We start from the raw sequence: 25,993 nt of genomic DNA on the forward strand, positions 1-25,993 counted from the left end.
AGGTAGGGAAATTCCTGGAGGTTTAGCAGGTGGAGCCTGGGGAGGGCAGAGTTTAGTGAGGGGGGACCTCAGTGGAGTATAATGCCATAGAGTGACCCCTCCAAAGCAGCCCTTTTCTCCAATGGAGCTGATCTCTGTAACCCGGAGGACAGTTGTAATTCTTGGAGATCTCCAGGCCCCACCTGGAGGTTGGCAACCCCAAGCACCACCCAATTGGCCAACCTGCTTTTGTAAGAGGAGGGCAAGTTCGGGTTGCCAACTGCCAGATAGCGGCAGGAGATCTCCTGCTAATTCAACTGATCACCAGCTGATAAGAGATCAAATCACCTGGAGAAAAATGGCCACTTTGGCAATTGGACTCTATGGCATTGAAGTCCCTCCCCTCCCCAAACCCCGCCCTCTTCAGGCTCTGCCCCAAAATCTCTCACCGGTTGCGAAGAGGGACCTGGCAACCCTAGGGCAAGTCCAAGATGACACTTTAATCCCTGGTCAGCAATACTGCTGGCCGATAGCACCTCCACCTTGTCTGGACTGAGTTCCAGTTTACTAGGAAATGGGAAACCTATGATGGAGGTATGGAGGGGTATTTTTTTTAAAAATATTTTTTTTACCAAAAAGCATTGGGAGGGGATAAGTGACTTGTAGCAAACTTCTTTTGTGCATTTATTGTGAGTTATTGGCAGCCTCAATTAACTTTACAGGTGCCTGCAATACTACATCTATATCCTTTTTTGGATATGGTAGTATACCACACTACATCTAATACACTGGCAGTTAAAGTGTATAAAAAACCAACAGACCGCAATGCATTATTGCATTTTAATTCATTCCACCCTAAACATCTTAAGAAAAATCTCCCATATGGGCAGTTTTAGATTAAAAAGGAACTCTACTCAAGAGCAAGACTACCAACAAGCTGCCAATAACTTGTCAGATGCATTAACGTCAAGGGGATACCCTGATAGAGTCGTACACAAAGCGAAACTACGGGCACAAACAATAGATAGACAAACATTATTATATGGACAATCTACTCAAAACAACAGTACACAGAGAACTCAAAATAATAGGTCACAGAGACTTACATTTGCCTTGCAACATACACACCTATCTGGTAAAATTAGTTACATAATAAAGAAGCATTGGCATTTATTGACAGGTATGTGATAATTTACCGCAATTTGGCTATAGAAGAACAATGTCCATTAAGGATAAGTTGGTGCATACAGATACTGTAAATACTCTGGACAATACTGATAGATGTAGAGGGCATTTTAAATGCCATGGCTGTTTAGCCTTTCAACTAAGCTTAGAAGTAAAAGAATTCAAACGGACCGACACACACTTTACCTTTACGCTTAAAAACTTTACAAACGGTGAAACTAAAAACTCTGTATATTGCCTTAGATGCCCGTGTGGATTTTTGTATATTGGGTCTAGTATTAGACCAGTAAAAAACAGAATATTAGAACATAGGGCACGTATACGCTCACGCATTGCTAGCGCTCCGGTTGTTGATCACTTCCTGGAAGCCCGCCATTCGGAGAATGATCTCTGTTTTTTTGTTATTTGGAATCTAAAGGGCAAAAGGTTTGATAGAAGAAACACTGAAAGAATTCTAAGGCAAAAAGAAACATACTTCATACACCTTTTTGATACTATAAAACCTAACGGTATGAACTTAGATAATGATTTTTCCTGTTATATATAGAGTATACGGTAGTCAGGACATACATTCTGCACACAGTAGGGTAACTGAGTACACGGCTGCACTTTGGAGTATCCCTCGGGGAACTGAGAACTGAGTGGAAAATTTAATTATTGTATTTACTTTTGGAAACGGAACTTTGTAAGTATGTTGCTGTTGACTACTATTGAAATATTTTTTGGTATCTGTATTGGAAACAACAATATATGTTATATTTAAAATAGGATTGGGGCTGAAGAAAAGACTTGAAACAACGGTCCCCCCATCGTTTCCCAAAAAGTGTCTCTTTTGGGACTGTACCTAACTATGGACTTTATGAAGAGATGAAAAAATATATACTTTGAAGAATATATCATTTTGTGCATAAAGACTGCACTTAAATTTAACACTGTATATATTGTACATATCTTTTGGAGTTCGTGTGTATACTTTTCACTCTGTTCTGTCATTGTTATTTATGTGTAAGCACTAATAAGAAATTTTTGCTACTTTTGTATTTGGAGACTCCGTTGCAGTTTTTCCTAACCTATTGGTATCAGCACGGAGGTGCCTTTTTTGGATTGTAACCTCCAGGTACTAGCTGGAGATCTCTTGCTATTACAACTGATCTCCAGCTGACAGAGATCAGATCCCCTGGAGAAAATGGCCGCTTTGGCAACTGGACTCTATGGCATTGAAGTCCCTTCCCCAAACCCCACCCTCCTCAGGCTCCGCCCCCCAAAAACCCGCCGGTGGTGAAGAGGGACCTGGTGACCCTACCCGCACTTCAGACAGGTCCAACGGCGATGGTCTTCCAAAAAGCCTGCAAGATTGGCCCCTTTTATAGGCCTTGGGGGGGGGCAATCTTAGCTGGACAATTGCTGCTGTTTTTTCGGAAGCCAGGGCTTGAATGCTGCTGTCCCCCCAAAGCCAGCTTTCCCCGTGTTTGGCCCAAAATGATGGTGGCGCCTTGCCGACGGAGCTATTATCTTGTATTGTGTTTCGTGCTGCTTGGCTCCATGGTCCTGCTTCATCATTTCACTCAGGCGAACTAGGTCTTTTAAAGTCAGGTGCCATGGACAGTGTTGTCTAGTGGTTCCCAGACTTTTCCGGCCACTGCCCCTTGGTTCCACAAAGTCAACCCCACTGCCCCCTACCCTATTCAACAACACAGTTGAAGGGGCCCACCTCTAACCCCCCCTGCTGCCCTCTTGCCTCTTAGTGCCCCCTTAGGTAATCCCACCGCCCCCCAGGGGGTGATATTGCCCACTTTGGGAACCACTGGGTTAGAGTGCTGGACGAGGCACAAGGGAGTCTTGGGTTCAAATCTCCTCACTCTGCCACGAATCTCACTGGGTGATCTCGGACCAGCCCTACTCTTCCTCAGCCCAACCTACCTCGCTGGGTTATAGCGAGGATAAAACAGGGGCGTGAGACTCACTTATGCTGCCCTGATTTCCTCAGAGGAAGATTTAAAAAGTCCTAGATCAGGGGTAGTAGAAAAGAGCAGAGTCCAGTAGCACCTTAAAGACTAACAACATTTCTTGCAGGGTCTGAACTTTCTGAAGAAGTGAGCTGTGGCTCACGAAAGCTCATAACCCTGCCAGAAATTTTGTTAGTCTTTAAGGTGCTACTGGACTCCCACTCTTTTCTACTGCTCGTGGCAGAATAACACGGCTACCCATCGCGATCTAGATCAGGGCTTCTTAAACTTTTTCAATTCGTGACCCCTTTTCGCCCGAGCAATTTTTATGCGACCCCGGTATGCAAATCAAACATTTACTGATAATAAATAAAGAGATTTATAAGGTTGCCAAATTTTTTGCGACCCTCAGATCCAGTTATGTGACCTCATATGGGGTCGCGACCCACAGTTTAAGAAGCCTTGATCTAGATCAGGGGTGTCAAACATCCGGCCCGGGGGCCGGATTCGGCCCTTTGAGAGCTCCTATCTGGCAGATGAGCCAGCCAAGGCAGCCACCACCACGCCCTTGATCTGGGCTGGCGAGGTAACAAATGAGTTTGACAACCTGGTCCTAGATGGATGGAAGCCCTTTGGCAAGAGCGCAGCAACGTTATGAGGTCCAAGAAGCAGTCCTTCTCCGACGGCCACAAGCTTGTATTTTGAGCCAGGAGAGCGGGCAGCGGTGGCCCTTGGGGTGGGGGCTGCTGCATTCCAACCCTGGAGGAGGGGGCCGGGTTGGCCATTCTCAGCCGGCTGCCTCCTGGCCTGGACGGCGTTGGCATCGGGAGCCGGGCATGTCAGTGGGTTGAGGTTCCAGACAGTAACCAAACAAACTTGTGGCTGGCTGACAAAGTGGCAAGGGTCAGGGCGGCCATACCTTGGCTGGTTCATCCCTCAGGGGCCCCTCTGAGGACACAGGCTGGGCAGAGTTGGCTCAGGGGTGGGGTGGGCGGGGTGGGCCTTTTCTGCCAAGGGCCCTCACTAGGACTGCCAACCTCCAGGTGATGACTGAGGATCTCCTGGGATGACAACTCCAAACAGAGATCAGTTCCCCTGGAGGAAAGGGCTCCTTTGGAGGGTGGACGCTATGGCACTATACCCTGTTGAGGCCCCCCCTTCCCAATAGGGTTGACAACTCCAGGTTGTGAAATACCTTGAGATTTGGGGGTGGAGCCTGAGGAGGGTGGGGTTTGGGGAGGGGCTTCAATGCCAGAGTCCAATTTCCAAAGCGGCCATTTTCTCCAAGGGAACTGATCTCTATCCGCTGGAGATCAGTTGTAATAGCGGGAGATCTCCAGCTACCACCTGGAGGTCGGCAGCCCTACTTCCCAACCATGCCATCCCTAGGCTCCACCCCGATATCTCTAGGATTTTCCCAACCCAGAACTGGCAATCCTAGCTCACATCCCTTCAAAGAACCGCCACTCAGTTTTTAAATGGAGCCCATCCTAAATACAGAAGGACTTTGTACTCCTCAGCTGCCTCAGGTTTACAGGGCCAAATTGAGGGGCCTGGTGAAGTCCCCCCCACCCCAACATCTTGGATCTGGGGGCCAAACTTTCAAACTGAAAAGTGGGTGTGGCTGTTTTCCCAGTTCCTGCCCTTGCTGGGTAGCTTTGAGCCAGGTCTGTTAAGCATGGCTGTTTCCCTCGTCGTCACCCCTCCAACGACTTCGGGTCTTTGTTGTGATTATGCGTGCCGTTTCCTACCTTCGGAGGTCGCCTCGCTCTCCCCCCCCTGCCTTTCCGCGCATTTTGCCTGCGTTTTCAAATTCAAGATAAAACACATCTCTAAAAACGCAAGCAAAACGCAGGGGGAGAGTGAGGTGACCTCTGACATTTGGAAACAGCGTGCATAATCAACACAAAAACCGGAAGTTGCCCGAAGGGGTGACGACGAGGGAAACAGCCATGCATAAAAGACCCTGGCTCCCTTTTTGGCCTGAGCTTTGGGTGCTGGAAAGTGTCCCACGCAGCTGATTTATGGCGACCCCATAGGGTTTTTCAGGCAAGAGCCATTCAGAGAAGAAGAGTTGGTTTTTATATGCTGACTTTCTCTATCACTTAAGGGAGACTCAAACCGGATTACAATGACCTTCCCTTCCCCCTCCCCACAACAGACACAGTGTGAGGTAGGTGGGGCTGAGAGAGCTCTAACAGAGCTGTGACATGCCCAAGGTCACCCAGCTGGTTTCGTGTGTAGGAGTGGGGAAACAAATCCAGTTCACCAGATGAGCCTCCGCCGCACCTAAAGAGCGTTCGTGCTCGATGCGAGTTGCTATTTTCCTCCCGCACTTCTGTCCGTTCTAACGTCCAGAGACGTCTCTGAAACGCTTGCCTTCTGAGCGCACCTCCAATGAAAAGAGCCCTCCCAAGAGATAAGGGGGCGTGGACGAGCGCCGCCTAATCGTGACATTGCTTGGGCTCTCCTCCCCCCTCGTCATTTCAGAACGCCTGCGTTGTATCGTCAGTGCATCCGGAAGATAGGGCAATGGGCTCACCCCCCCCCTTCCTGTAGTTCTCGCACAAACCTTGGCGTTGGCCATTTATGCACGGGAGGTTTTGCCTTGGATTTGCCACTCTCTAGATGCACATTTTTCTCATCCGAATTCTCAAAAGTCTGCACGGGGGCTTATTTTTGAGTTCTGAGAAATCGGATGGGGAAAACGTGCATCTAGAGAGCGGCAAATCCAAGGCAAAACCTCTCGTGCCTAATGGCCCAAAGTTGGAGGATGGGAGGATGTGATTGGGGGTGGAGAGGATGGAAGATTTTGGTAAGGAATGCAAGGTGGGGGATCTCGTCTATCTGTCCAACAAGAATTTACAATCCACCCGCCCATGGGATAAACTCAGTGCCAAGTACGTGGGTCCGTTCCCCATTTCCCGGATTATTAATCCAGTGACTGTAGAACTCTCCTTGCCCAAGTCTCTATGGAGAATTCATCCATATCAGTCTCTTAAAACCATATGTTCCTTCCCAAAAATGGCATCCTGAGCCACAACCCGAAGTGCCTGAAATGGTGGTGTGCGGGGGAGCATTTTGAAGTAGCTAAAATACTGGATTCTCGCATTCGCTACGGTACCCTTTAATACCTGGTCCGCTGGAAACATTTTAGTCCCGCCCAGGATGAATGGGTGCGCGCCTGTGATGTCTCCGCCCCCCGCTTGGTACAAGAATTCCATGCCGCCTCCCCTCACAAACCCACGGTGGGAGGGTGAAGGGGGGCAGAATGTCAGGAGCAGGCCATGAGGATGGTATGCGGTAGTGCTGCGCTGCTTCCCGGTGCTGTTGTGCTATTCTGTCCAAGGCCAGTCTGTGCCCCGTGTTTAGTCTTCATAGATTCCCATACTGTGGGAAATGCCGAGTGCTCCTTCCTGCCTGTTGGGGGGGGGGGTTTGCCTGGGTAACCAGTTATCTCCTTTTGCTTGCCCATATATGCTTTGTGCCTTGCCTTTGACCCTTACTAGTGTCCTTTTGAATATGGCTTCTGAAACCTGTCGATTCTAACCAATAAAACTGCTTTTGTGGATTTCGTGGCCGTCCAGGTTAGAGCGGCCTCGGTTTTACTCAGCTGTAAAATGGCGGCGAAACCACCCCTTTCTTGTCAACTGAGGACACAAAAGATCGGAACACGTGGTACATCAAAAGCATTGTCATATATTATCTGAGGGAAAACTCCACAGCTTGGGATGTAACTTGAGATCTCACTTTCTGTGACCCCCAAAAGGATCCATTTGCGCAATCTCTGAAAAATCTACTGAGGCCTACATCATTTCCACAGCATTGTGGATTTGGGGAGAGTGAAGTGCTTGATTTGAAGCAGGATTCAGCACCAGGATTCGGTTTTTAACGCCGCACCTCAAACACGGGGCTTGGGAAGCCAAGCTGTGTATCAGAGCATGCGCAGAGTGCCTTCACTTCATCCTTGAATCGCCACCACGGTTCCTCCCCCAGAACACAATTTTTTCTTTAAAAAAACACCAGACTTCAGGCCAGCAAGATACCAAGCCGTCATGGGGAGAGCCTCTGAGCATACGCAGAGTGGACTGCTTGCCATATCAAGGAACTGCAGGCAGACCGCACCCACCTGGGATAAGTAAATGTATAGCGACATCATGACGTGGGAAAAAACAAAAAGAAATCCCCTAACTTGCCAACAGGAGCGACTGCTCCAGAAAGTGTTCTTGAAGAAGAAGAAGAGTTGGTTTTTATATGCCAACTTTCTCTACCACTTAAGGAAGAATCAAACCGGCTTACAATCACCTTCCCTTCCCCTCCCCACAACAGACACCCTGTGAGGTAGGTGAGGCTGAGAGTGTGTGAATAGCCCAAGGTCACCCAGCTGGCTTTGTGGGTAGTGGTGCGGAAACAAATCCAGTTCACCAGATTAGCATCCACAGCTCATGTGGAGGAGTGGGGGAATCAAATCCGGTTCTCCAGATCAGAGTCCACTGCTCCAAACCACCGCTCTTAATCACTACACCACGCTGGTTCTTGTGGGGTCCTGATGGTGGACAGCTTGAAGAAAATGTCAGCCGGAGTCATAATAGATGGATACATTTGTGGATAGATCTACGATGTAGACCCATTTGGGATTCTGTGTCCGCTTCTGCTTGCCCCATCTCAAAAACGACTGCAGAAGGATGAAGGGGTTGGAGCGGACAAGCGACGTGGGGCTGCACTGGTTTCTTTCATATAGCAAGGGGGATGCTGGGGTGGGGTGGGGCCTGGACCACTCGCAAGGGCATCAGTCTTCTGGCCCAGAATTGGAGCAAATTCTAAAGGTGATGGTTGAGATTTCCAAGCTCTGAGGAATGCAGCATTTGTGCTTCAGGGAAGGGGTATGAAGGACCCTCATTCAGCCAGCTGCTGGTTGCTTTTAGGAGCTGTGGTGGTTGGGAAAGGAAGAAAAAGAAGAAGAGTTGGTTTTTATACTTTTTCTCTACCTTTAAAGAGACTCAAACTGGCTTACAATTGCTTCTCAAACCGGCTTACGATCAATCACCTTCCATTCCTGACCCCACAACAGACACCTTGTGGAGTAGGTGGGGCTGAGAAAGTTCAGAGAGAACTGTGACTAGCCCAAGGTCACCCAGATGGCTTCATGTGGAGGAGTGGGGAATCGAACCCGGTTCACCAGATCAGAGTCCGCCGCTCAAGTGGAGGAGGGCGGGATCGAACCCGGTTCTCCAGATTAGAGTCCGCCGCTCCTAACCACTAACCTGTTAAGACTGACAAATTCATGGATGCATCCCCCTGTGTACATTTCACCCTTCGCTCTCTCTCCTTCATGGGCTCAATCACGTGCGCGCCACAAATGCAGAACGCTCATTCTGTCTGGACTCACTTTCTTGTTAGGTTGCCGGTGTGGTCACAGAACACGACTTATTTGCCTCGCCAATTTGATACTTATGGATGACTGACTGCCTACACAAGGTGCCCGGTTTTGTCCGGAGGTCGCGCACTCCAGGCAAAATGGAAAAACTGCACCCCTTTCATCCCCCTCCCACTCTGGCTTTTTTGATGCTCCAACAGCAACAAACAAATGACCATAGAACAAGTCCAGAAGGCGTCCACAGGAGGGCAACAAAGATGGCAAGGGGTCTGGAGACCAAGTCCTGTGAGGAAAGGTTGAAGGAGCTGGGTATGTTTAGCCTGGAGAGGAGAGGACTGAGAAGTGATTTGATAACCATCTTCAAGTACTTGAAGGGCTGTCATAGAGAGGAGGGTGCAAAGATGTTTTCTGTTGCCCCAGAAGGTCGGATCAGAACCAACGGGTTGAAATTAAATCAGAAAAGTTTCCATCTAAACATTAGGAAAAACTTTCTAACAGTTAGAGCGGTTCCTCAGTGGAACAGGCTTCCTCGGGAGGTGGTAAGCTCTCCTTCCCTGGAGGTTTTTAAGAAGAGGCTAGATGGCCATCTGTCACCAATGCTGATTCTATGACCTTAGGCAGTTCATGAGAGGGAGGGCATCTTGGCCATCTTCTGGGCATGGAGCAGGGGTTGCTGGGGGTGTGGGGGGGAGGTAGTTGTAAATTTCCTGCATTTGTGCAGGGGGTTGGACTAGATGGCCCTGGTGGTCCCTTCCAACTCTATGATTCTATGTCCTTTGCATCTTCCACTATCCCCCACTCGAACCCTCCCGCTACCTCGTGATCCTGCAGTTTCGTGCCGTGGCATACGTGCCAGTGTACGTCACGTCACATCTAGCGGCGTTGTTTGTGAAGTCCGACTCGGCCACCAGGAAATCTGGGTTCACCATGACCTTGAGGAGGAAAACAATAGTGTCACACGCTCTGAAATAAGAACTTCAGAACAACTCTGCTGGATCAGACCAATGGTTAGGGTTGCCAGCTCCGAGTTGGGAAATACCTGGAGATTTGTGGGGGGTGGAGGCAGAGGAGGGCGGGGTTTGCAGAGGGGAGGGACTTCAGTGGGATATAATACCTTAGACTCCAATTGCCAAAGTGGCCATTTTCTCCGGGGGAACTAATCTCTGTCACCTGGAGATCCGTTGTAATAGCGGGAGATCTCCAGCCACCACCTGGAGGTTGTGTTATAGCAAAAACAACCTATTATAATGTAAATCAAGTTGCAGAGTCTAAGCTATAAATTCTATTGTTATTACCCTCCTGGACAAACCTAAGGAGGAAAAAACTCAGTTCCCAACCTCCAGGGAATCTGGGGGGAGGTTTCTGGCTGCTCTTCTCTTTGGTCCGATGCCGGACCAGGGAACGAATCGTCGGCGGCTCTACACCTCCTTCGCCAGTAAAATCCAGTCCCTTCACTGATTAAAGCCGGAGCTTTAATCAGTGAAGCCACATTTGCAGCCCTCAAAGTCAAGTCCGAGGCTTTACCAGCTCCCGTCCAATTTGCCCAAATGGATGGGAGCCACATCAAGGGGGGACCAGTCGATCATCGCACATGGGGAGTAGCGATGGGTATTGGTTCTCATTGGGAACAAATAGACTTTACCATAGCCCCCATCCGGTTCGAAGTTGTCCTAGGGATTAATTGGCTTAAAGGACATAGTCCCTGCATAGACTGGGAAACTGACACTATTACCTTTGCCAATCCCAAGTGCGAACAGCACTGACAGGGAGTCACGGTGGTGCCTCCACCCGCTCCGGCTTTAACCTCCGATGCCACATCGCCACCACCTTTGCCCGAAGCATACAGAGACTTTGCAGATGTCTTTGATGTTAAAGAATGTGATGCCTTGCCCCCCCACCGTACCACTGACTGTGCAATTGAGGTGGTAAAAGATTGCACACTGACTAAGAGCAAGATTTACCCCATGAGCGTTTCCGAACGCACTGTGTTACGTGACTTTTTGGATAAAAATCTTGCTCGAGGGTTCATTCGGCAATCGAACGCTCCCAACTCTGCCCCAGCATTCTTTGTCCGTAAAAAGGAGGGTGACCTGCGTTTATGCATTGACTTCCGAAAGCTTAATGCAGTTACCCAAGCCAACGCCTACCCCATACCGTTGATTTCAGATATTATGGGGCAATTACAGGAGAGTCGCGTTTTCTCCAAATTGGACTTAGTGGAAGCTTATTATCGCGTCCGTATCCGCGAGGGAGACGAACCCCTCACCGCCTTCTCTAGCTGTTTTGGAATGTATGGATTTCTTGTGATGCCTTTCGGATTAAAAGGGGCCCCGGAGGTCTTCATGCAACTCATTAACGAAATCCTCCATGATTTGCTGTACCGCGGCGTGGTAGTTTATCTGGATGACATTCTTATTTATTCAAAAACCATGGAGGAACATGTTGCTCTGGTCAGAGAAGTTTTACAACGACTGCGTAACCACCAGCTCTATGCAAAACTGTCTAAATGCGAATTTCACCAAGAGCAAATAACTTTCTTGGGGTACTTAATCTCTCATCGTGGCCTTAGCATAAAGTCCAATCGGTACTTGACTGGACTCCACCCTCCACCCGCAAGCAAGTGCAGCAATTTCTGGGCTTTGCTAATTTCTACCGCGGTTTCATTCCCAACTTCGCTCAAGTGGTGCTGCCAATCACTGATCTCCTGAAAACAAAGGGTAAGGGGGTTTCTGCAACGTTGCCCTCTGCCAAAATACTGTGGACTGATCAATGCCAATCCGCCTTTGTAGCCCTCAAACGGCTTTTCACTTCTGAACCGGTCCTGCAACACCCAGATCCGAACCAAATGTTTATTGTACAGGTCGATGCGTCCGATGTAGCCATGGGGGGGGGCCTTCTCCAGAGAGGACCGGATGGTCTCCTTCACCCCTGTGCCTACTTCTCGAAGAAGTTTGCGCATTCCCAATTAAACTGGCCCATTTGGGAAAAGGAGGCATCAGCCGTCCACCATGCCCTTACTCTGTGGAGGCAATTCCTGGAGGGGTCCAGGGTCCCCTTCGAAGTCTGGACCTATCACAAAAATCTAGCTGCCCTCACGGGGACCCATAAATTGTCCGCAAAACAACAGCGTTGGGCGGACTTCTTTGCTCAATTCCGTTTTGTTCTTAAACATGTGCCCGGGAAACAGAACGTGCTTGCAGATGCCCTATCCCGGTTGCCTCAATACCCAGTAAAACGTGATCAGCCGACAGACTCTTTGTTCACCCCGGCACAAAGAGAAGCCCTGCCCCTGCTGGCCGTGCAGACCTGGTCCCAAACCCGACTCCAGCAGGGGAATCACGCAGTGGCCGACAAGGTGTCCAGTCCTAACCAGCAGGCTCCCTCGCCAGCCCCCCTTGCGCCACCTGTATCCGGCGCCCCGCAGCAACCAGTTTCTCCCCCCCCTCCAACACCACCAGCTCCTGGTTCACCCTCTCCCGCGAAAGGAGGGGGGGTGATCATCTCCAATTCCTTCCTGGACTCCCTTCGGGCTCAGTGCTTAGCCGAACGCACTGCCCAAACCCTGCCCCAAGGTGTACTTGAGCAAGGTGGTTGTTGGTACAAAGACTCGAAACTATACGTGCCTAGGATACTTCGAAGAGAAGTTCTGCAGTTGGTCCATGGAGCTAAAACTGCGGGACACTTTGGGTTCCTGAAAACCCTTCACTTGTTGTGCAGACAGTTTTGGTGGGGGGGAATGCGTTCTGATGTGGACTCCTTCATTCGCAGCTGCCCTATCTGTGCCACAGTCAAACGATCTCAAGGCAAACCCCCAGGACTACTGCAACCGCTGGAAATTCCCAGCAAGCCCTGGGAAGTGATTGCCATGGATTTCATGACTGATCTCCCCCTTAGCGGGGGCAAAACTGTACTATGGGTTGTTACTGACTTATTTTCCAAACAGGTACATTTGGTTCCGTGTGCGGGTATTCCCTCCGCCCCCAAGTTGGCCCGCCTCTTCGTGTCACATGTTTTCCGTTTGCATTCGTTCCCGCGCAAGATAATCTGCGACCGCGGAAGTAGTTTCGTGGCTAAATTCTGGAAGGCGTTCCTCAAATTGGTAGGGGTGGAGCAAGGGTTGTCAAGTGCTTACCATCCCCAGACGGATGGACAAACTGAACGTGTGAATGCTGTATTAGAATGTTATTTACGTTGTTATGTCAATTACCACCAGGATGACTGGGTAGAACTATTGCCTTTTGCAGAATATGCGTACAATAATGCTGTCCATCAATCTACAGGGTTCAGCCCTTTCTATGCTGTGTACGGTCAGGACTTCAGTCCTATTACCCCTACGGAGGTTCCAGAGGGGGTGGGGGATCCCGATGTATCCTCTTGGGCACATGCCCTCCGCACCACATGGCCCTGGCTAGTGAGCAACCTAAATAGAGCTAAGCGCAAATATAAGGTGCAGGCAGATAAGCATCGGTCCCCCAGCAAGGAGTTCCGGGTTGGTGAATTAGTGTATCTTTCCACAAAAAACCTGCGATCCACTCGACCGTGCCACAAACTTAATGCCAAGTACACTGGACCATATCCCATTGCCCGGATCATCAACTCTGTCACTGTGGAATTGACTCTCCCCAAAACCCTGAGATGTATCCACCCTGTCTTCCATGTCAGCCTCCTTAAACCTCATGTCGCCTCCTCGGAATGGCACTCAGAACCGCCTCCCGAGCAGCCCGTGATGGTGGGGGGGAGGAGCATTTTGAAGTATCAAAGATCCTGGATTCATGTATACGGCATGAATCCCTGCAGTACTTAATTCGCTGGAAACACTTCCCCCCTGCCTACGATGAGTGGGTGCGTGCACAGGATGTCTCCGCCCCACACTTAGTGGACTGCCTTCCACACCGCCTACCCGGATAGGCCGTCCCCCTTGCAAGGAGGGAGGGGGCCTTAAGGGGGGCAGGATGTCAGGCCTGTATCTCAGTTGATGTTTACTTTCGCTTTCCCGCCGACCAAACTCAAGGACTGTTGTGCCTACAGAACTCTGTTTGAAGCTCTGGGAACACAGCTTTGTTTTTGATATGTAATCTCTCGCCTTTTCAGTGCTTTTATATTACCAAGTTCAAGCCAGCCAGCTTCATTGCTGTCACCCTTTTCTTTATGCTCTGTTAACCTATTTTGACCAGTAAAACCAGCTTCTTTGGACCTGACTGTCTCTGATGTGGTTTTTGGTTCAAGTGGGCCAAGGGCTGACAGTCAGTCCGATGTATCTCAGCTAAAATGTCCTGCACTAGGTTGGGGTCGTCATTTGCTGTCCCCAACGGAAGGAACCAAGGATGGGAGCCTTCCAGGGCTCCGGGCAGGAACCCACCACCCGGGGAGCGATCCTGCTCCCACCCGGGTCCCGGGCGAACCGTACGGGGCTCCAGCCACGGGCAGGTAACTTAGAGAGCACCCTCCCAGCTCCAATCCGAGCGCCAGGCGAACCCTCCGGGGCTCTAGCCTGGCAGGTGAGGAGAAAGGTTCCTGCCTTAATGTAAGCACTTGTTTCCACTGAAAGTCCAATAGCCACATCAAGAGACAGGTAGTCCAAAAGAGTTGGTTTATTGGTAACAGGTATGCAGAGCTTAGAAATCAAAGGAACGAAGGGGGAAGGGTGTACACTTGGTTATATGGAGAAACCCAGACAATACAGTCATATCATGATAATACACTTCAGCCTACCAGGCTCCCACAAAGCTCCCAGGCCCTGAGAAGCTATGCCAGCTGGAGGCTGTTCTGGTAAACAACCTTGAAGCTGGAGGCAAACGGAGAATCCAAAAGTCAGCCTGACATTCTATATATCTATTATATGGTTTTTGTATTGCATGTATGTGGGAGATTTTATATGTATAACATTGAGTTGGTTTATGTTTAGAATTATAGTTGTAGTAAGAAAACATAGCGTAGAAATATCATCATTAAATGTGCAACTTTGATATGAAAACCTGGTAACAATTACAACAGGTTGTTTTTGTTAAAATACAAGCCCTGGAGGTTGGCAACCACTGATTTTCAGTCTAGAAAAGTCCTGGATTGGCAAAAACTTTTTTCTCTAGGTCATTCCTAGAGGGTGGCAACAGAGGATTTTTTTTCTCCAGGCCAGCCCTGGAGGTTGGGAACTGAGTTTTTTCCTCCTTAGGTTTGTCCAGGAGGGTAATAACAATAGAACTTATAACTTAGACTCTGCAACTTGATTTACATTATAATAGGTTGTTTTTGCTATAACACTATCATTCTAACAACCTAGGTTCTTCTTTTTGAGGTGACTACCCGGAGTTTGGCAACCCTGCCAATGGTCCATCTAGCCCAGCATCCTGTTCCAACAGTGGCTAGCCAGAAGCCCTCATGGGCTCATGAACAGGGCATGCAGGCAACAGACCTCCCCTTTTCGCTTCCCAAATTCTGGCATTTAAAGGTAGACTGCCTCCGAACATGAAGGTTTCATTAGCCACAGATAGACCTCTCCGCTTCTACAAATTTGTCTAGCGTCCTTTTAAAGCCATCTAAATTAGTGGTCTTCACCACTGGTCTTCACCACATCTTGTGGCAGTGAACTCCACAAGCTAAGTATGTACTGACAGTCTTCTGCCTTCTCTCGATCTAATCTTTCCTTTCCTTAAATTCAGGGTGGCGGTATGTGAGGGTGGTCTTAACTGGTTCAGATAATTAGATTTAACAATCGGAACTTGTCCCAAGATAACCGAAAGGCCACAGCCTTTCCACACCGGCCCGTTCTTTGCCTGTAAGCTGAAGGGAGGAACGTCTGGTGTGAATAAACGCTACGCATACAAAACCACAGGAAAAACATCCACGCCGTTTCACGCAAATGCTTTGCAACGTGAGTCACGTGTTTGGCTTCTGCGCACCGATTTGACTGACATATGCCAATGTCTGGATTAGTCAGGGTTCCCAACCTCCAGGTACTAGCTGGAGATCGCCTGCTATTACAACTGATCTTAGGGTTGCCAACCTCCGGGTACTAGCTGGAGATCTCCCACTATTACAAGTGATCTCCAGCCGATAGAGATCAGTTTGGCTGGAGAAAATGGCCGCTTTGGCAATTGGACTCTATGGCATTGAAGTCCCCACCCCTCCCCAAACCCCGCCCTCCTCAGGCTCCGCCCCAAGAACCTGCAGGCGGTGGCAAAGAGGGACCTGGCAACCTTAGGATTAGTCCTTAAAGAGTCCATCTGGCTGACATGAGGACTTCAACCGCTCATCCCCACCCCACCCCACCCCTACCTTCAGGATATAATTGCCGGGAGGGACGTCTGTAATGTCAATCCACTGGCAGTCAATGTTGGCAGCATACGTATCGTAACAGCCGGGGCCGAGACCCTAGGTGGGGAACAAAACAACACCCCTTCGGGGATTTCCGTTGCACCGAAAGGCACCGCGAAACCTCCGCGGAGTGCAACCCCACAATACACAATCTGTCCTAGCTTGGAGTCCCCAACATGGTACCCGCTGACCCCTTTTCAAATGCCCATCTAGTTTTTTTAAAAAGCGGGAGAGGCCAGGTGTGGCTTTTGCCAGCAGGGCTTCTGATTGGCTGTCCCGATTTTTAAGAATTTGCTTCTGCAGCAGCTGCCACCCCAGCAGAAGGATCTGTACTGTGTAGCAGAAGGTAAGCTCTATGGATGCAAGAGGATATTTTTAACTAATACGTTCCCTTCAAAATGCATCCTATTAAACAGAGCTTCTGCCTGAAATGTCGAACTATTAGTTATGTGTGACTTCACTCTGACATTTTGTGGTTTGGTTCCGCCTCTTACAGCGGCCATTTTGTGGTGGGCTCTGTCTCCTGCAGCATCCATTTTGTGTAGGGTTGCCAACTGCCAGCCGATAGAGATCAGATCACCTGGAGAAAAATGGCCGTTTTGGCAATTGAACTCTATGGCATTTAAGTCCCTCCCCTCCCCAAACCCCTCCCTCTTCAGGCTCCGCCCCCAAAATCTCCTGCCAGTTGAGAAGAGGGACCTGGCAACCCTAATTTTGTGGTTGGCTCTGTCTTCCTGCTGCAGCCATTTTGTGGTTGGCTCTGTCTTCCTATGCATTCATGTGCACACACATGAATACTATGCATTCATGTGCACACACACAAGAGGGCTTTGGGAAGGTGGCAACCAGGAGCCAGGAGTCAGTAAATCAGGCAGTGGGTGTCTGATACAGCCATCCACCAAGACACGGCCCAAAATTACCTACGGCCTAAGGAATGTTCCCTGCCCCAGATCATGTAACCAGCTAAGGTGCCGCCTCAACCCCCACTGATAGGCCTATGCTAATCCAAAGGTGTTCATTATTGGATCTTTGTATGTCTATGCTCTGTATTGCGTGTATTGTACCACTCCTGACCAGAGGTTATAAATGCTGTGGCAATCCTTTGTTTAACTGTGAAGACTGTCCAGTGCATTTGGGCAGTTTCACCCGGTATGTATATTGGGCCCAATAAACAACTGCTTTGAACTATCAACCTCCTACTGTGTTATATAATTCGGAATCAATATTATGACACAGGCATTTCAGTGCGGACCCAGCGGGCACACACCGCGCAAGCGATGTAGACGCTCGGCTGAAACTCTATGGAAACCATAGAGTTTCAGCTGGGATCGCTAGACCTTCTGCGTCACTTCCGGGTAGACCCAGAAGTGACGTAGGTGCATTGCGTGGGGTCACGTGTGTGCCGCACCAGGCGTGAGCACACACCGCACATGTTCGCCGCAGCCCCGCAAAGCTCCCGCCGGTGGAGCTGCGGTGCCTGGCAAGCCTAAATATTGAGCACTTAAATATTTTAGAACTGAGTCAATCTTACAACTCCCGATTCACAATTAGAAGAAGAGTTGGTTTTTATATGCCAACTTTCTCTACCACTTAAGGAAGAATCAAACCTGCTTACAATCACCTTCCCCTCTCCACAACAGGCACCCTGCGAGGTGGGTGGGGTTGAGAGAGTGTGACTAGCCCAAGGTCACCCAGCTGGCTTTATGTTGAGGAGTGGGGAAACCAACCCGGTTCACCAGATTAGAGTCAGCCGCTCATGTGGAGAAGTGGGGAATCAAACCTGGTTCTCCAGATCAGAGCCCACTGCTCCAAACCACCGCTTTTAACCACCACACCACGCTGGCTCTCAAGTAAGTTTTCGAGTACGTTTTCCTGGTGTCCCTGCCAGCTTTGCTCTCCCCTTTCCATGGGCTTGGCTTGCCATCTGACCAGAAAAAGACAGCTTGGCCCTAACCCTAACCCTAACCCTGAGGCACTGCAAAAGGGCAAAAACTTGGCAGGACACGAGTGGAGTACGATCACATTCTATAGCCTGAAGGGGGAGCTGCTGGTCCAGAGGACCAGGGCCGGATAAAAAGTCGGCAACCCTAGCAACCCCGAACTCTCTCTCCTTTCTCACTTCTGGCTTACCTGCGTGTGAGCGGTGCAAGCGTATCTTCGCCGGAAGCCTGCATCGCACGTCGTGTCCTCCAAGCAGAAGCTGGCCTTGTGCCCCTCGGCCACCTTGCGGTGGGTGACCGCGTCCAGGAGATCATAGTTGCTAAAAGCGTCCATGCTGTGGTAATGCCTGAAACAGGGAGGGGAAGCCCGAAGTATTTCAAGATATGCACACGTAAGCTTTTGCCCCAGGAAGGGGAGGAAAGCCTGCTTCTTTCTGACTGTGCGTTTTGGGCAATGGAGATATTTCTGGGATTCCCCCACACCTGCCCAGTGAAGCACCTGTCCACGGGGTGTTTCTTGCATTCCACTGCAAATAAGGATTGTCAATGGGAAAGTTTCTGGGATTTCCCCACAGCTGGCTGATGGGGACATTGATGAGGATATGTCTGAGACTCCCTCATAGGTGGATGATGGGCAAACATCTGAAACCCCCTCACAGCTGGCTGGTGGAGATACATCTGAGATGCCCTCACAGCTGGCTGATGGGGATAGCAATGGGGATACATTTGAGACTCCTCACAGTTGACTGAGGGGATATCGATGGGGATATGTCTCAGACTCCCTCATAGCTGGCTGCTGGGGATATCGATGGGAAATATATATGAGACCCCCTCACCGCTGGCTGATGGGGATATTGGTGGGATACAACTGAGATTCCCTCACAACTGACTGAGGGGATATCGATGGGAAATATATATGATACTCCCTCACCAGTGGCTGATAGGGATGCCGATAGGGATACATTTAAGACTCCCTCACAGCTGACTGAGGGGATATTGATGGGGATATGTCTGAAACGCCCTTACAGCTGGCTGATGGGGATATTGATGGGGATATGTCTGAGACTCCCTCATAGCTGGCTAATGGGCATACATCTGAAACCCCCTCACAGCTGGCTGGTGGGGATATCGATGAGAATATATATGAGACTCCCTCACCAGTGGCTGATGGGGATGTCGATGGGGATACATTTGAGAATCCCTCACAGCTGACTGAGGGGATATCGATGGGGATACGTCTGAGATGCCCTCACAGCTGGCTGATGGGGATGTTGATTGGGATACATTTGAGAATCCCTCACAGCTGACTGAGGAGATATCGATGGGGATATATTTGCGACTCCCTCACAGCTGGCTGATGGGGATATTGATGGGATACAGCTGAGGCTCCCTCATAGCTGGCTGATGGGGGGTATCGATGGAGATATGTCTCTCCCTTACAGTTAGCTGGTGGGGATATTGATAGGGATACAGCTGAGATTCCCTCACAGCTGGCTGATGGGCATATTGATGAGGATATACCTTGAGATTTCCTCTCAGCCGATTGATGGGAATGCTTTGGGGATTCCCCCATACCTTTCAGATGTAGCACAGGCTGCATCAGTGAATCCTGTTGCATCCTTGTTCCTTGGGGAGGGGCAGTGGCTCAGTGGCAGAGCATCTGCTTGGCATGCAGAAGGTCCCAGGTTCAATCCCTGGCATCTCCAGTTAAAGGGACTAGGCAAGTAGGTGATGTGAAAGACCTCAGCCTGAGACCCTGGAGAGCCGCTGCTGGTCTGAGTAGACAATACTGACTCTGATGGAGCGAGGGTCTGATTCAGTGTAAAGCAGCTTCATGAGTTCATGTGTTCCTTCCCTTGGCATGACACCATTGCCCACATACTGGCAGACAAAAGGGGGTGGAATCAATACCGCACACCTCCTCGCCGGAACAGACAGCGATCCGTGCATGCATCCAATATGGTGCCTTAGTTTTTCCGATACGTATCTCAGCTCCATCCTGGTGTGCTGTTAGGGAACTACTGGTCTAGACTACGGCACCCTACCTCCCTCAATTCTCAGAACGCTTCATACATTCACACTCAGGTGGAAGGAGACAGCCCCAGCCTTCTTTTCTCTGCTTACTCACTGATGGCAGCTGTGCCATTCCCAGGCGTGCTGTGGTTTCACCGGGAGAAAATCCGCCATGCCTTGGTTCTTAACTCTTTGGGGGAAACGCAGGAGGACCCGATAGCTAACGTCACTCACCCCTGTTTGGTAGGCAGATCTGGGAGGAATACAAGTAAAAACCCGGGAAACCGGGTTTAAAGGGAGACCATGACAAACTAGACTTTGGATTCTCACATCCACTCCCTTCCAGACTTTGGGAATTTTTCTCAGCCTGCCAAAGGATCCCCCTGTTGATCTAACAAAGGTTGGGAGTTTTAAAAGGATTTAGTGGGGAGAGGCAAAGACCGAGGGGGACAGAGAGAAAAGAGCCTTTCACGGAATGAGCAAATAAGCAAACAGAGCGGGCCATGACCTTTATGGGTAATCGTGTCCTGGGAAGAGGGCAGGGTTTGTTTGGGTGTTTACAGGAAACTGGGCTCTTTAATCTGCCAGGGAAATCATAGGGGGACGCAGCCCCCCCTCCCAAATTCCACAGGAAAATGGCATGTGTTACTCTGCCCTTCTTGGCCAATAACCAGCAAAATAGGCTTTCATTTTGACAATGATGTGCAAACAGCCCTGCGAGAAGAGGCTTTCTGTAAGGGTGCTAATTGCGGCACAAGAATCAACCCGCTTGGAGAAAAGTGGAGAGAAAAAGAATTTTTTCTCTGTGTCTCTTGCCATGCTGGAGCTTGGAAACTAGCTGATGAAGTTGATAGGAAATTAGATTCAGGAAAGATAGTTAACTTATGGAACATAGTTAATTTATGGAACTCACCGCCACAAGACCAGATTACCAAGTGCCACCAGATAAAGATTCCCATGTACGATCCAGCCCCAGCCGCACATGAAAAAGTATATGTCTTGATCAGCTCCATTGATTCTCCAGATCCACCAGGGACCCAAAAATCCCCCCTTCCTTTTATTCCTACTGTTCAGTGGCTGTGCCAAAATATTTGCCAGTGACCTTTCAAAGGAGATTAGATAAAGTCATGGATGAGAATGCTATCGGCAACATTAATTAAATGGAGCTTCCATATTCAAAGACAGCCTATCTCTGAATAGCAGACACTGGCTGCAGTCAACAGGAAAGGGCCACTTCTTTCGTGTCTCGCTTGTGAACGGCCTGGCTGTCCAGTGTTGGAAACAGGAAAGAGGGACTGTGATCTGATCAAGCAGGGCTCTTTTTGATGACCCCTCAAAACGTGGAAAACCCTCTTCCATCTGTCATTAATCACATGCAAATTTATGCACATGTAATCAGCTGATTGGCTAAAGCTTGCACAGTTAATCAACTATAACTTTTTCTTTTAACCACACATTTTGAGACAGCTTCCCGGCAAAAGGCGCAAAGAAGCTGGGAGAAGGGAGAACGTTAAGGAACGATAAAAACAGTGTAATCCAAGATGGCTCCTCCAGGGTGCAGCCCAGTGGCTTCAGGGATATGAGCTCCCTGTATGTGAAAGAAATAACATTTCATGGGCCTACCTGGCAAGACAGTTTTCCTCAGCAGCGCACCGCAAGGCGTACATCTGGATACGTTGGACGTAGGTTGCGGCTTGGATGTAGTACGGATCAGGGATCAGATCCGGAAGGCCTTGGGGGAAACATGGTGAGATGAGAACGGTAGATTGAGCAAGCAGCGTCAGGGCTCCTGAACTGTGGCTTTTGTGGAGTCACTGGTGGCCTTTCCCACGGTGGCCAACCTTACAAGTGTCCCGTAATCTCCTCTGCGTCAACCCACCCCCTCCATATTAATAGTGAACTACACTACAGGGATGTTGTAAAGCAGGGACCGCCAACCTTTTTGATAGGATTGCCAGGTTCCTCTTCACCATCAGAGGGAGGTTTTTGGTGCAGGGCCTGAGGAGGGCAGGGTTTGGGGAGGGACTTCAATGCCACGGAGTCCAAGTGCCAAAGCAGCCATTTTCTCCAGGGGAACTGATCTCTATCGGCAGGAGATCAGTTGTAATAGCTGGAGATCTCCAGCTACTACCTGGAGGTTGGAGAACCAAAACAGCACAGAAACAATATATGCAATACTTAATTTTATAAGTGAATAAAGTGCAAAAGTGACAATAAATATATACACTATAATACAACAAGATACAGGTGTTCTCAATCCAGCATATCCAGGACTTGGAAACCTCTCAAGTTCATTCAGATGTAAGTCCAAGTTTCCAAGTCCTGGATATGCTGGTTTCCAAGTCCTGGATATGCTGGATTGAGATATATTACTTACCTGTATCTTGTTGTATTATATTGTATATATTTATTGTCACTTTTGCACTTTATTCACTTATAAAATTAAGTATTGCATATATTGTTTCTGTGCTGTTTTGGTTCTCCAATACTTCTACAGCACTGAGCCTTTGTTTTCTCCACAGACTACCTGGAGGTTGGCAACCTTACTTTTTGAGCCTGCAGACCCCGTTATAATTCCGACACAGTGCGGTCGGTGCAGCCACAAATGGTTGCCGGAGGAGGCAGGACCAACCACAAAATGGCTGCTGCGGCTTACAGTCAGTCAAACAGTCCTTGTGCTGGGTGGCCGCTGCTGTCCACACTTTTTTTTTTAATCTGCATGACCAATTTAATCTCCAATGGCCAGTCAAAAGCCTTGCTGGGCAAAAGCCCCACTTTCTAAAAAAAATACTTGGCGGGCACCAAGAAAGGTGTCGGCAGGCGTCATGATGCCCCCCGGGGAACCACATTGGGAGACCCATTGTAAAGCTTGCCACTAAACCGTCTTTGAGAACTCAAAAATGCCACAGACTTGCTAAGGTATATCCATGCATCATAGAATCATAGAGTTGGAAGGGACCACCAGGGTCATCTAGTCCAACCCCCTGCACAATGCAGGGAATTCACAACTACTTCCTGCCCCATACCCCCAGCAACCCCTACTCCATGCCCAGAAGATGGCCAAGACGCCCTCCCTCGCATCATCTGCCTAAGGTCATAGAATCAGCATTGCTGACAGATGGCCATCTAGCCTCTTCTTAAAAGCCTCCAGGGGCTTAAAAGCCTCCACCTCCCGAGGAAGCCTGTTCCACTGAGGAACCGCTCTAACTGTTAGAAAGTTCTTCCTAATGTCTAGATGGACACTCTTTTGATTTAATTTCAACCCATTGGTTCTGATCCGACCTTCTGCGGCAACAGAAAACAACTGGGCACCCTCCTCTACATGACAGCCCTTCAGGTACTTGAAGATGGTTATCATATCCCCTCTCAAGTCTTCTTCCTCTTCAGGCTAAGCATACCCAGCGCCTTCAACCTTTCCTCACAGGACTTGGTCTCCAGACCCCTCACCATCTTTGTTGCCCTCCCCTGGACACGTTCCAGCTTGTCTACATCTTTCTTAAATTGCGGTGCCCAAAACTGAACGATGGATTGACTCAATAAAGGAAGCCACAGCCTTCAGTTTGCAAGATCTGAACAAGGCTGTCAAAGACAGGACATTTTGGAGGACTTTCATTCATAGGGTCGCCATGAGTCGGAAGCGACTTGACGGCACTTAACACACACACACACAAAACTGAACACAGCTCTCTAGGTGAGGTCTAACCAGAGCAGAGTAAAGCGATACCAGATCAGGCAGTAAAGGGCAGATCACCAGAGATCAAACGCCACAGACTGAGTTTTCACAACTCCTGAAACACACACACACACACACACAAACACCAGGCATAATTCATGTTAATCCCTATTCTAGAAGGCATCAAAGTCTAAAGCAGCCACGAGAGAGGGACTCCATCCTTGAGTCCTGCTGAACCCACTATCTGCCCTGGAAAGGAGTTTTAATGAAGAGGCATGAATGGAAAGCCCTCCCTTCTCCAATGATATTAGAATTAATGGCATAAAAGGCTTACACAGGTTAGATTACAATAGGTTTATAAAATTGTGCCTGTGGTGGGGTACAGAGATAGGGAACTTCTCCCCTCCCCATCTCCCATAGCACTAGAACTCAGGGGATGAAAACACAATGAAGTTGATGAGCATCAGGTTCACAACAAACAAAAGGAAATCCTTCTTCAATTAATCTGTGGGACTCCCTGCCACAGGATCTAGTCATGGCCACTAGTTGAGATGGCTTTAAAACAGAACTGGGCACGTGGGGGGGGGGGAATCTAACAATGGCTATGTATCGTGATTGCTTAATACGTAAGTCAAGTTGTAACTGACTTACAGTGACCCCAGCAAGGGGCTTTCAAGGCAAGTAAGAAGCAGAAGGGGTTTGCCATTTGCCTTCCTCTGCAGAGCCTTCCTTGGTGGCCCCCATCCAAGCACTGACCCTCCTTAGCTTCCAAGGTCCCGATAAGCTATACCAGGCCACTTTCTCTCTCCCTTCTGGCTCAGTGGAGCTTCCATATTTACACGCAGTGTACCTCTGAATTGTTGTTTACTGGGAGACAATAATCAATACTCCATGCCATCTTCCAGGCATGGGTCACTGGGGTTGTGTGGGGGAGTAGTTTGGAATTCCCTGCATTGTGCAGGGGGTTGAACTAGATGACCTGGGCTCTGTGTGTCCCTTTGCAGGCTTCCTGGTGGCCTTTGTCTGGCTACTTTAGGGGACTACTTTGGTTGGATCCAGCCACCAGATCCCTTCATATGAACATAAAATCAATCAATGCATTTATGGAAATTAATACCCCTCATCTCTCTGGAAGAGCAGGGATCATAGAATCATAGAGTTGGAAGGGACCACCAAGGTCATCTACTCCATCCCCCTAAGCAATGCAGCTAATTCATAAAGACCTCCCTCCCCACACCACCAGTGACTCCTACTCCATGCCCCGAAGATGGCCAAGGTGCCCTCCCTCTCATCATCTGCCTAAGTTCACAAAATCAGCATTGCTGACAGATGGCCATCTAGCCTCTGCTTAAGCCCCCCCAAAGAAGGAGAGCCCGCCGCCTCCCGAGGAAGCCTGTTCCACTGAGGAACCGCTGGCTCCAGACCCGCTTGGATGGGGGTCTCCCATATCTACCCCCGCCCCCGGGTTAGATCTCCCTTTCCACGGACCACCGACTCTTAATAACGCCCCCTTCACTAGCCCCCGCCCCACTCTATGAATCCCCCCCCCCTTTGCTTACCATTGTGGAAGTATCTGGTCCCATAGCCCGGTCTCCGGGGGGCGCCGGAGGAGCGCTGCCTGCCATTGGGGTACAGGTTATAGAAGAGGCCATTCGTGGTCTTGAAGGGGTTGTGGGGGTCGTCCCTGGACGGCCCCCCCGCGGGGCCCCGCGAGCCCCCCTCTCCAGCACCGGGGCTCCGAGAAGCCGGCCCCCCTCCGAGGTCGTTCCCGCCGGGCTGGGACCAGCCGGGGGTGCCGCTGCCTCCCCTCTCCCCCCTGGCCCCGGGCCCAGGCGAGTCCGGCCCCCGAGGGATCCCCCCGCTCCTGGCGGGAGCTCCCCTGGCCCCGCCGCGGGCCGGCCCCGCCGGGGGGGGCGTCGGCGGTTCTCCGCGCGGGCCCTGGGCTGGGCACGCCGGGGGGTCCCGTCCCGGAGCCCTCCTCCGCGCTCGGGAGGGCGGGCCTGGCGGCGAGGCCGGCGCCGGGGGGTCCCCGCGGGGACGGAGCCCCCCGCCCCGCCCCGCCGCCGCCGCCGCCGCCGCTCAGGTAGAGCCGCTGGCCCCCGCCGCCCCGCGCGGGCTGGAAGCGGCCGGCGCTGTTGAAGAGGGCGTAGGTCCGCCCCGCGCTCTGCCAGCGGAGCTGCTGCGGCCACGCCGCCGTCCGCGGGGCGCAGCCGTCGGGGCGCGCCAGCAGCAGGCTCGCCAGCAGCAGCGGGCCCAGCGGGGGGCCGCCCTGCACCGCCATGGGGCGCGCCATGGGGCCGCCGTCCGCTCGGACAGGCGGGACGGGACGGACTGGCCGGCCGGCCGGCCCACGGGCAGGAGAGGCGCGCGCACGCCCCCCGACGGCTCCCCTCCCCTCCCCGGCGCGACGCCCCCTGGCGGGGCTCAGCGGCTGCCGCGGGCGGAAACGCGACAGGTGCAGCTCCCCACGCCCTGCCCCCGGCGCCCACCGCCCCAGTCTCAGCTCGCCCTCGACGGCTCGAGAGCTGTCCAGAGCCGTCGAGCTATCTCGACCGAGCCACCGTGGGCT

At 50.5% G+C, this 25,993-nt stretch overlaps 1 protein-coding gene across 1 annotated transcript; it reads right to left on the reverse strand.

Moving 5' to 3' along the window:
* Nucleotides 1-1,489: 1,489 nt before the first annotated feature.
* Nucleotides 1,490-25,717, reverse strand: LOC130472631 (protein-lysine 6-oxidase-like). The gene is made up of 9 exons (XM_056844007.1): nucleotides 25,155-25,717; nucleotides 24,984-25,108; nucleotides 21,375-21,483; nucleotides 19,867-20,004; nucleotides 17,929-18,085; nucleotides 15,760-15,855; nucleotides 9,304-9,419; nucleotides 7,711-7,840; nucleotides 1,490-1,576 (listed from the first exon to the last, which is right to left on the reverse strand). The coding sequence occupies exons 1-9, from the start codon at nucleotides 25,715-25,717 to the stop codon at nucleotides 1,490-1,492; spliced, it is 1,521 nt and encodes a 506-aa protein (XP_056699985.1).
* Between the last annotated feature and the right edge of the window lie 276 nt (nucleotides 25,718-25,993).

Source organism: Euleptes europaea, chromosome 2 (assembly GCF_029931775.1).
Source record: "Euleptes europaea isolate rEulEur1 chromosome 2, rEulEur1.hap1, whole genome shotgun sequence".
NCBI classification, from domain to species: Eukaryota; Metazoa; Chordata; class Lepidosauria; order Squamata; family Sphaerodactylidae; genus Euleptes; species Euleptes europaea.

Excerpts from the sequence above, each read along its gene's own strand:
- LOC130472631 (XM_056844007.1), bottom strand. The coding sequence starts at position 25,717 with ATGGCGCGCCCCATGGCGGTGCAGGGCGGCCCCCCGCTGGGCCCGCTG. Across the intron at positions 9,420-15,759 it reads CCGGCAATTATATCCTGAAG|GTCATGGTGAACCCAGATTT; the intron begins GTAGGGGTGGGG and ends TTCCTCCTCAAG. Across the intron at positions 7,841-9,303 it reads CGAAACTGCAGGATCACGAG|AAACCAGTGCAGCCCCACGT; the intron begins GTAGCGGGAGGG and ends GCTATATGAAAG.